The sequence below is a fragment of the Vicia villosa genome, linkage group LG7, assembly GCF_029867415.1.
Source record: "Vicia villosa cultivar HV-30 ecotype Madison, WI linkage group LG7, Vvil1.0, whole genome shotgun sequence".
Taxonomy (NCBI): domain Eukaryota; kingdom Viridiplantae; phylum Streptophyta; class Magnoliopsida; order Fabales; family Fabaceae; genus Vicia; species Vicia villosa.
In genome coordinates, this window is record NC_081186.1 from 78,359,507 (window position 1) to 78,369,659 (window position 10,153).

The 10,153-nt window shown below is 38.1% G+C and overlaps 3 protein-coding genes across 3 annotated transcripts; all 3 read left to right on the forward strand.

Moving 5' to 3' along the window:
• The first annotated feature begins 1,531 nt into the window (after window positions 1–1,531).
• LOC131619420 (uncharacterized) lies at window positions 1,532–2,179 on the forward strand. The gene has a single exon (XM_058890517.1). The coding sequence runs from the start codon at window positions 1,532–1,534 to the stop codon at window positions 2,177–2,179; it is 648 nt and encodes a 215-aa protein (XP_058746500.1).
• Window positions 2,180–7,172: 4,993 nt separating this feature from the next.
• On the forward strand, window positions 7,173–7,781 carry LOC131619421 (secreted RxLR effector protein 78-like). The gene has a single exon (XM_058890518.1). It carries the CDS (start codon window positions 7,173–7,175, stop codon window positions 7,779–7,781), a length of 609 nt encoding a protein of 202 aa, XP_058746501.1.
• Window positions 7,782–8,895: 1,114 nt separating this feature from the next.
• Window positions 8,896–9,363, forward strand: LOC131619422 (uncharacterized). The gene has a single exon (XM_058890519.1). It carries the CDS (start codon window positions 8,896–8,898, stop codon window positions 9,361–9,363), a length of 468 nt encoding a protein of 155 aa, XP_058746502.1.
• Window positions 9,364–10,153: the final 790 nt, after the last annotated feature.

The window sequence follows — 10,153 nt, forward strand, 5'->3', positions numbered from 1 at the left end:
GCGTGCCTATGCTACTTGTTATTGTAAATAGAATTTACAGGCATGAGTTGGGTTGCTTTGTTACAAGTTAGGAATAAAATCCTTAGACCAAGGAATAAAATCAGGAGAAAGACTCCACGCCCCTGAAGCGCGTGACATGTTCCAGAAAGGTGAATGAAAATTTGAAGAATCTCTTGCCCTACAAGATCACTCCTCATTCTCCAAATCTTCCACAGTGTAGCAAGCTTTGAACGCAGCCCCCGTCACTGAGAGAGCTGTAGATCCCTTTGGCCACATAATTCGACCATGAAAGTTGTGTTTGCATGCTTTTACCATTGTAAAGTATTCCTCTTCTAGGATAGTAATAGATAAATGACCCCTTTTAAAATTGGTTAAGGTAATTCTGAGGTCGTGACTCGTGATTGTCGCGTACTCCTTTGAGAACTTGAGCGGAAATTTTGGAGTTGGGCACCACAAAAGAGAGGTTGTTGACTCTTTCTTTAGATTTCAAAATTGGGACAAAATAGTTCCACGAAATATTAAAAGGTTTCAACGAAGAATATAAAACCATCTTCCGCAAAGCAATCGCAGGCATAGACTGCGACAGGATTGTTAGTTTGAGTGTTGGTGTGGATGAGGGACATAAGGAAGGGCGTCTGGTTGAAGGTGAGGAGATGGGGGGAGGCTCTCGGGCAGATTTGCAGGGAGCTGTTGTTTCTGCGAATCTGAATATCGCTAAGCGTCGCAAGCCGTTGTCTTTCTTCCTTAAAAGTAAGTCTGGGGCAAATAGAGGCGTGAGGGTGAAAGGAAAGAAAAGAGAGGATATTATGGTGACTGGCAGTGGTAAGCAGATAGGGACTGTTTGCGGAAAACAGAGGCATTGTGCTGCTGGTTCTCCTCGTATTCCTGCTGCAGCAGACCCAGCAGGTAGTAAATTTTTGCTTTCCTTGTCTGCTGGTGGTTCGACAGGTGGGAGTGGGATGGACAATGGGGCGGCTGATTCCAACATTGCGCGTTGTAATCAACGGATTCTTTGTAATTTTGGTCAGACATCGGGGGATAAACTGTTGAAGGCCATATCTAATTTAGGTGTGGTTCCGTTCGTTGTTATGGGTGACACTCAAGATAGCATTGAGGAGATAAAAGTTAGTGAAGCGAAATGTTCTCATGGAGGGAAGGCGAAATATATTCCTTTACTATGATTATTGGTACTTTAAATATAAGGGGGGGAGGTAGTTGGATCAAAAGGAAACACATTTGTAGTATTATTCAAAAAGGAAAAGCGGATGTTTTCTTTCTTCAAGAAACCAAGTTAAGTTCTATTTCGGACATGGTGGCTAGGAGCTTTTAGGGAAACTCGGATGTTGATTTTTATTTTTCGGAATCCGAGGGAAGGTCGGGAGGTATCCTCACTTTATGGAAAGCTAGTTCCGTTTTGGTTGTTCTTAGTTTTCGAGGAAAGGGCTTCTTGGGTATTAAGGTTAGTTGGAAGAATAAATTCTTTTATTTAGTTAATGTTTATGCGGCTTGTTCTTTGCCTTTTAAGCGCATTATGTGGGAGGAATTGGTGGATTTGAAGCTCAAATTTAACGATGGAGATTGGTTAATTGGAGGGGATTTCAATGCCATTAAAAAAAGTAGTGAAAGAGTTAGTTGTTCTTTGTCCACGCAAAGAACGAAATGGGGTGAGTTTTCAAACTTTATCGATAGGTGTGGTTTGATTGATGTTCCTTGTAAAGGAAAAAAATTTAGTTGGTTTAGTGGGGATGGAAAAACAAAAAGTAGGTTGGACCGGTTTCTCATTGATGGCAACATTATTTCTTCGTGGAGTGTAGCGGGACAACTCATTGGACAAAGGGATGTGTCGGATCATTGTCCGGTGTGGTTGGTTGTTGATAAGGAGGATTGGGGTCCTAAACCGTTCAAGTTTAATAATGAATGGTTTAATAATAAGGAGTTTTTGCATTTCGTGGAGGTTGAATGGAAGGCGATCATAGTTAGAGGGAGAGGAGATTTTGTCCTAAAGGAGAAATTTCGTATCATTAAGGATAAGCTTAGATGGTGGAATATCACGGTGTTTGGTAAGTACGATTTGGAAATAGAGGAAGGGGTTCGAGATTTGAATGAGGCGGACGAAAGCGATGTCTTAGATGTTGATATTCAAACCATTAAAAAAATGCAAGTAGTAGAATTTGGTTGAATCTTCGAATCAAAGAGAATATGCTTATCCAAAAATCAAGGTTAAAGTGGCTTAATGATGGAGATGCTAATAGTAGATATTTTCATAGAGTTATGAAAGAGAGGAGGAGGAGGAACCACATTAGTACTATTTCCACTCCTAGTGGTATCATTTATGAAGTGGAGGAGGTGAAGGAAGAAGTGAGGCGCCACTTTGAATGTAAGTTTAGAGAAGATAATTTTAGTAGACCGGTTTTTGATAATGCGTTGTTTAATGCATTATCTATGGAGGATCGTGCTTCTCTTGAGTTACCTTTTTCCGAGGAAGAAGTCAAAGATGCGGTGTGGAGTTGTGATGGTTGTTGAGTGCCAGAAATTCATTATTTTACTATTGTTTTGTGGCACTTATCGATTCTTTTGTATTATATTCTCTGAATAATTCCCCGCTTTTTGTATAAATATGTATAAATAGGATTTAATTGAGTTTTTATTCATTTATATACCATTTGATAGTTTTCTATTTATTTTGTAGATATTGAGTCGCTTTTGGAGCACGAGCAATAAAGTGCCAAAGACACGGCTTCAAAACGCGCAATTTTGAGCGACGGAACCAACGAATCATCGAATAAATCTCAAAATAAAATAAAAATAAATCATTAATTTAGTTGATATTCATTCGTTATTGGATAGAGCATGGAATAAGCTTTCCAACGCTTCGAACCGGGCGCAAATCGGAGTTACGGTTCTCAAGTTATGGCTGAAACAGTGCAGAATTTTTCTGCTACTGGTGTCACTCGCCGGGCGAAGGATTAGGCTCGCCGGGCGAGCCCGACTGGCCCAAAAATGTGATTTGCTACTGCCTGGAGTCGCCGGGCGAACCATTTTAGTCGCCGGGCGAAGCAGTGTCGGCAGAAAACGCAATAAAGCTGTTGGAAATCATTTTTTCAAGGATGGTTGGATATTTTAGAGCTCCAATCCATCCAATAGCATTTTTTGAGTGGAAAGATGCTAGAAAACACATTGGAGCTGTCAAATGGATGATCCGGGGTTGAATCCTTCATCAATCGGAGCCGACAAACCGGGAGATTTTTGGGTTTTTCTTCTTTTCTTCTCTTTGTGGTTTCATTTGTGGGTTTTGTGTAGATCTACTATGATCTCATGTATATTTGTTGACTATTATGATATATAAATCTTGCTTTCATATTTTTATGGATTATTGTCTTAGATTATTGCTTTGTGGCTATGTGTTTGAGTTGCTATAGAGATGTAGGGCTCTAATGCTTATCTAGGATGATTTTCTATTAACTTAATTGCAGAGATGGATTAGGTTGATAATCACTTAGTGTCAGTGCTTAATGCGTCTGAGTGGTCGTGTTTGTCTGAGAGATCGACATTTACGGGAAGCTCGGATTTCTCATGTGTTCTTTAGGTGTCTGAGAGATCGTCACTTAGATAATGTTGTGGGTTGTGTTGTTGACATGTGGTAATATTGATAGGTTACAAGTTGAGTATATTTGGTCAATAAGTTTAAGTTTGTGAAGAGTAGATTATATGCAATACTTGATAGTTTCTTCTCTCTAAAGAATGAATTCTTTTTGTGTTAATATTTACCTTTCCATTTTTATCTTTAACAAATTCAATCCAAACTCATAACTATGGAAACTGTTGAACGGCAGTTCAATGCACTAGTCCCTGTGGAGACGATAATTTTTCCCGGAGTAATACTTCCTAATTTTTGTTGCTTGCCGCTTTACCGCTCCAACAAAATGGCGCCGTTGCTGGGGATTGGTGTTTTATTGAACTTGCATCGCAATAGTTTCTTTTGTTTTGAGTTTTGTATATATCACACATTTTGTATAGTGTTACTTGTTTATATTTATACTTATAGTTGTGAATTTGTTATATCATTGTTTGTTCTTTTCACGTTTGCTTGTGTGTTGTTAGGAATAGCCGGACGGAAGTAACTTGAAGGAACTTTCTTTAATAACAGGCGTCGAGCTTACGACGTAAAACAAGCATGTTTGTTCTTTTTAGTTTGTGTTAAGTTTAGGTAGTGTGATGCAATTGTCTAAACAAATTTAGATCGGACCAGTTCTTAAATTTCATATCTTCACTTTTAAATTTGTTTAGACAATTTCATCCGGTCTTTTAGTATATGTATATTAATTGTGTTCACATTTGTGTTTGTCTTTGAGCTTGTTGTGAATAGCTTGAGGATATTTAGGTGATTTGTCAAGTTTGATCGATTCGACTTGCAAATGCGTGGTAATGATTTTGTTAAGGTTTTGTACACGTTCGAGGTATGTGTTTATCGCTTTCTATACTTTAGCATATTCAGGATACTTAGGCTTTTTACAACTTTTATACCATTCATTCTTTTGTATACTTGTTCATTTGTGAATCACTTTAGTTCCCACCTTTTTTGTGAGGTAGCTTTCCATTGTTCACATATGCTGGAGACCATAACTCTTGTTCTAACTGGATTTTATTATGCTTAATCTTTTGTTTGTGTTGATTATATGAAAGCATGAAAAGGATCAAGGCATTTTTGTTTCATTTTGAGCACAATTACCTTGGCCAAATAGTCAATTCACCTTGTGAGTGTGTGATCATTAGTACCTCCCTTGAGCCTTTTTGTCAATGTCCATGTTGTTTTTGCTAAATGCTTGTCTATGAGTGCTTGGTTCTCATTTTTGTATGGATGTTGATTCTTTGTTTTCTTGAACCCTTAACCATGAATTTTGGTTTGAATTTTTACCTTGCCTTAGAAAGTAGGGAGTATTCACATTTTGATAATATGGTTGAATTCAAGTTGGGGAGAGAATGATTGTGTACTTATTGGTTGATTGCTATGAGGTTGAAAGAAAAGAAAAAAAAATATGTGAAAAAAAAAGTGAAAAGAAAAAGAAAGAAAAAAGAGAAAAGTTTTGAAAAAGAAAAAAAAGTTTGAATAATTGTGCAAATAAGTATGGTGCTTTGGTGTGAAATGTGGGTTGATGAGGAAGTTTGATTGGAATTTTGTGTTTGAACTTTTGTGAGTTGATCACTCCCTTAGGTTTGGGCAAATTTTTGTTTCGATTAGCCTTAGGAATTATCCCTTGTTTGTTAACCAAGCCACATTACAACCTTGAAAAGTCCTTGTGATTCTTGCATTTGTGTTTTCAACATAATTTTTGGATGACTGCATAATTTAGTCTTTTGTTTGCAAGATTGTGGATGAGTGAAATTACCTTATTTTGTGTGTTTGTCATCTACCGTTAATTTCATTTTGCTAGGTGTGATTCATTTTTGAACTAGTATTGTTTTAGAATGTTTGGTATATTATTTGTACTTTGTGTTTGTTTCATGTTTATGTTATTGTCGTAGTTTAGTGGTAAGTGTTTACTTTGTGTGTACCATTTTTCATTTGAGCCATACATTTGTTTCCGTTTTTCAAAACTTGTCGATTCGTGATTCTTTGGTTGATCGCTTTCGTTTATTTGAGTTGTTTGTTTCTTGTTTGAGGACAAACAAGTATAAAGTTGGGGAGAGTGTTGAGTGCCAGAAATTCATTATTTTACTATTGTTTTGTGGCACTTATCGATTCTTTTGTATTATATTCTCTGAATAATTCCCCGCTTTTTGTATAAATATGTATAAATAGGATTTAATTGAGTTTTTATTCATTTATATACCATTTGATAGTTTTCTATTTATTTTGTAGATATTGAGTCGCTTTTGGAGCACGAGCAATAAAGTGCCAAAGACACGGCTTCAAAACGCGCAATTTTGAGCGACGGAACCAACGAATCATCGAATAAATCTCAAAATAAAATAAAAATAAATCATTAATTTAGTTGATATTCATTCGTTATTGGATAGAGCATGGAATAAGCTTTCCAACGCTTCGAACCGGGCGCAAATCGGAGTTACGGTTCTCAAGTTATGGCTGAAACAGTGCAGAATTTTTCTGCTACTGGTGTCACTCGCCGGGCGAAGGATTAGGCTCGCCGGGCGAGCCCGACTGGCCCAAAAATGTGATTTGCTACTGCCTGGAGTCGCCGGGCGAACCATTTTAGTCGCCGGGCGAAGCAGTGTCGGCAGAAAACGCAATAAAGCTGTTGGAAATCATTTTTTCAAGGATGGTTGGATATTTTAGAGCTCCAATCCATCCAATAGCATTTTTTGAGTGGAAAGATGCTAGAAAACACATTGGAGCTGTCAAATGGATGATCCGGGGTTGAATCCTTCATCAATCGGAGCCGACAAACCGGGAGATTTTTGGGTTTTTCTTCTTTTCTTCTCTTTGTGGTTTCATTTGTGGGTTTTGTGTAGATCTACTATGATCTCATGTATATTTGTTGACTATTATGTTATATAAATCTTGCTTTCATATTTTTATGGATTATTGTCTTAGATTATTGCTTTGTGGCTATGTGTTTGAGTTGCTATAGAGATGTAGGGCTCTAATGCTTATCTAGGATGATTTTCTATTAACTTAATTGCAGAGATGGATTAGGTTGATAATCACTTAGTGTCAGTGCTTAATGCGTCTGAGTGGTCGTGTTTGTCTGAGAGATCGACATTTACGGGAAGCTCGGATTTCTCATGTGTTGTTTAGGTGTCTGAGAGATCGTCACTTAGATAATGTTGTGGGTTGTGTTGTTGACATGTGGTAATATTGATAGGTTACAAGTTGAGTATATTCGGTCAATAAGTTTAAGTTTGTGAAGAGTAGATTATATGCAATACTTGATAGTTTCTTCTCTCTAAAGAATGAATTCTTTTTGTGTTAATATTTACTTTTCCATTTTTTATCTTTAACAAATTCAATCCAAACTCATAACTATGGGAACTGTTGAAAGGCAGTTCAATGCACTGATCCCTGTGGAGACGATAATTTCCCGGATAAAAACTTCCAAAACTTTTGTTGCTTGCCGCTTTACCGCTTCAACAATGGTTCGAAAAGTCCGGGTCCGGATGGTTTTTCTCTTCTTTTTGTGAAGAAGTGTTGGTTATTTTTAAAGGATGATTTCATGAATTGTTTTAGGGCCCTTTTTTCGGGTGGTGCTTTTTCCAAGTCTATTACTTCTTCGTTCTTATCTTTAATTCCGAAATCTTCTAATCCTTTGGGTTTGGACGACTATAGACTCATTTGCTTGGTCGGGAGTATTTATAAAGTTATTTCTAAGGTTTTGGCCGGTAGGATTAAAAGGGTGTTGCATTCCATAGTTTCTCCTTGTCAAAGTGCTTTCGTTTCGGGTCGTCAATTGCTTGATGGGGTTCTTGTGGCAAATGAATTGTTGGATTTTTCTTTGAAGGAAGGAAAGAGTTGTCTTCTTTTTAAAGTGGATTTTGAGAAGGCCTACGATAAGGTTAGTTGGAATTTTCTTAGATTCATGTTGAAAAGAATGGGTTTTGGGGAGCTATGGATTAAGTGGATGGAAATTTTGATTTTTTCTAGCAAAATGTCGGTCCTCGTTAATGGTAGTCCTTCTAAGGAATTTATGGTGGAAAGGGGTTTACGGCAAGGGGATCCCTTATCACCTTTTCTTTTTGTTTTGGTTGCGGAAGGGCTTAAAATTTTGGTTGACAAAGCGGTGCAAAATGGGGATTTTGTTGGTTGTGATGTCAAAGGGGGATGATTTGTTGATATCCTCCAATTTGCGGATGACACTATTTTGGTTGGAGATGGTAGTTGGAAGAATTTGTGGGCTACAAAAGCGGTGTTAAGAGGCTTTGAGATGGTGTCGGGTCTCGGGATAAATTTCAATAAGAGTAAGCTTATTGGAGTGAACATTAATTCTCGTTTCTTGGATGTGGCTACTTCTTTCCTTTCTTGCAAGAGGGAAGACAAAGAATTCACTTTTTTAGGTATTCGGATTGGTTCCAACCCTAGAAGGATTAAGTTTTGGAGTCCTTTGGTTGATACTATTAGGAGGCGATTGAGTTCTTGGAAAGGTAGATTGCTTAGCTTCGGTGGAAGGTTAACTCTCTTGAACTCGGTGCTAGGTAGTTTACCTATCTTTACTTTCTCTTTTTATTTGGCTCCGAAAAAGGTCATTAGGGAGATTAATTCAATTCAAAGCAATTTCCTTTGGGGGGTATGGAGGAGAGGAAAAGAGTTCATTGGGTGGGATGGAATGATGTTTGTGCTTACAAGGAAAAGGGGGGGTTAGGAATTAAGAGAATTGAAGAATTTAATTTGGCACTTCTTTCGAAGTGGAAGTGGCGTATTTTGGAGGATTCTAAATCTATTTGGTACCGGATGCTTAAGGCTCGGTATGGTGATATCAAACTTAGGATGGTTATTGGAGGAGGTAAGGTGGAGAGTAATAGTTTGAAATCGGTGTGGTGGTCGGATATTTTATCTTTGGATAATAGAATGCCCGTTGGTTTATTTAAGGATAATGTTTCCTTCCGGATTGGTGATGGTTTTTCTATTTCTTTTTGGCACTCTTTGTGGATGGAGGAAGGCATTTTAAAGGAGTTATTTCCGTCTTTATTTGCTATTTCTCTTTTGCAGGATGTTTCCGTCGCTTGTATGGGAGCTTGGATAGGAGACGTGTGGGTTTGGAATGATTTGGGGATCCCTTTAGTCCCATTGGCTTTGGAAGGTGAGGAGGTATTGTTGAGATCTATGTTGGATCCTCTTAGTCTGGTTCCGGTGTCTCCGGCGTCGGGGGTGGTGTGAAGGACGGAGCCGTGTGGCGTCCGTCGGCGGATGGCTCTTTTTCCGTATCCTCTTGTTATAGTATCATGGAAAAATCGTTGTTGACGTGTGGGCCGCCTAATCACTATGATTTTGTGACTCCTTTTGTTTGGAAGGGTGATATTCCGCTTAAAGTCAAAGCTTTCGGGTGGCGTTGTTTCAAGCATAGGATTCCTACTAAGGTCTTGTTAAAGAATCGAGGTATTTTACCGTCTAATTCTAATCTTTTTTGTCCGTTATGTGATGATGGTTTAGAATCTCCCGTTCATCTTTTCTTCTCGTGTCAAAAGGCGGATGATGTTTGGAAGGATATGGCCAATTGGATAGGCTTAGTTAATTATAAAGAGGTGGATTTTAAGGAGAGTTTTTGGACTTGGAGATCTTTTTGTCGATCGAAGAAAGTTAGTAAAGGTAAGGTGGGATGTGTGTGGTTGGCAATTGTTTGGAGTATTTGGCTTAGTAGGAATGGTGTGATTTTCAAGAATAAACCATGGAATTCCCGGGATGTCGTTTAGAATTGCAAGGCTCTTGTATGGAGATGGTCTTTTATTGGGAATATTTGAAGGATAGAAAAACACTTAGAAAGGGGGGGTTTGAATAAGTGTAGCTTTAAAAACTTGACAGATAAAAATAAATTGCACAGTTATTTTTATCCTGGTTCGTTGTTAACTAAACTACTCCAGTCCACCCCCGCAGAGATGATTTACCTCAACTGAGGATTTAATCCACTAATCGCACGGATTACAATGGTTTTCCACTTAGTCAGCAACTAAGTCTTCCAGAGTCTTCTGATCACACACTGATCACTCCAGGAACAACTGCTTAGATACCCTCTAAGACTTTTCTAGAGTCTACTGATCCACACGATCACTCTAGTTACAACCTGCTTAGATAACCTCTAAGACTTCCTAGAGTATTCTGATCCACACGATCACTCTAGTTCCTTACAACTTAATGTAATCAATTCTAAGAGTATTACAATTTGCTTCTTAAAAGCGATAATCACAAACTGTGATATTTCTCTTAACGTTTAAGCTTAATCTCACTAATATATTACAACAGCAATGTAGTGAGCTTTGATGAAGATGAAGATTCTGAGTTTTGATTTGAACAGCGTTTCAGCAAGTTGATATGAGTTGTTTTGGTGTAGAATCGTTAACCTTGCTTCTCATCAGAACTTCATATTTATAGGCGTTGGAGAAGATGACCGTTGAGTGCATTTAATGCTTTGCGTGTTCCGTACAACATCGCATTTAATGTTATACGCTTTTGTCAACTACCTCGAGCCTTGTTCACGCTGTGTCT

Coding starts and splice junctions, on each gene's coding strand:
- LOC131619420 (XM_058890517.1), top strand. CDS start 1,532: ATGTGGGAGGAATTGGTGGATTTGAAGCTCAAATTTAACGATGGAGAT.
- LOC131619422 (XM_058890519.1), top strand. CDS start 8,896: ATGGAAAAATCGTTGTTGACGTGTGGGCCGCCTAATCACTATGATTTT.
- LOC131619421 (XM_058890518.1), top strand. CDS start 7,173: ATGAATTGTTTTAGGGCCCTTTTTTCGGGTGGTGCTTTTTCCAAGTCT.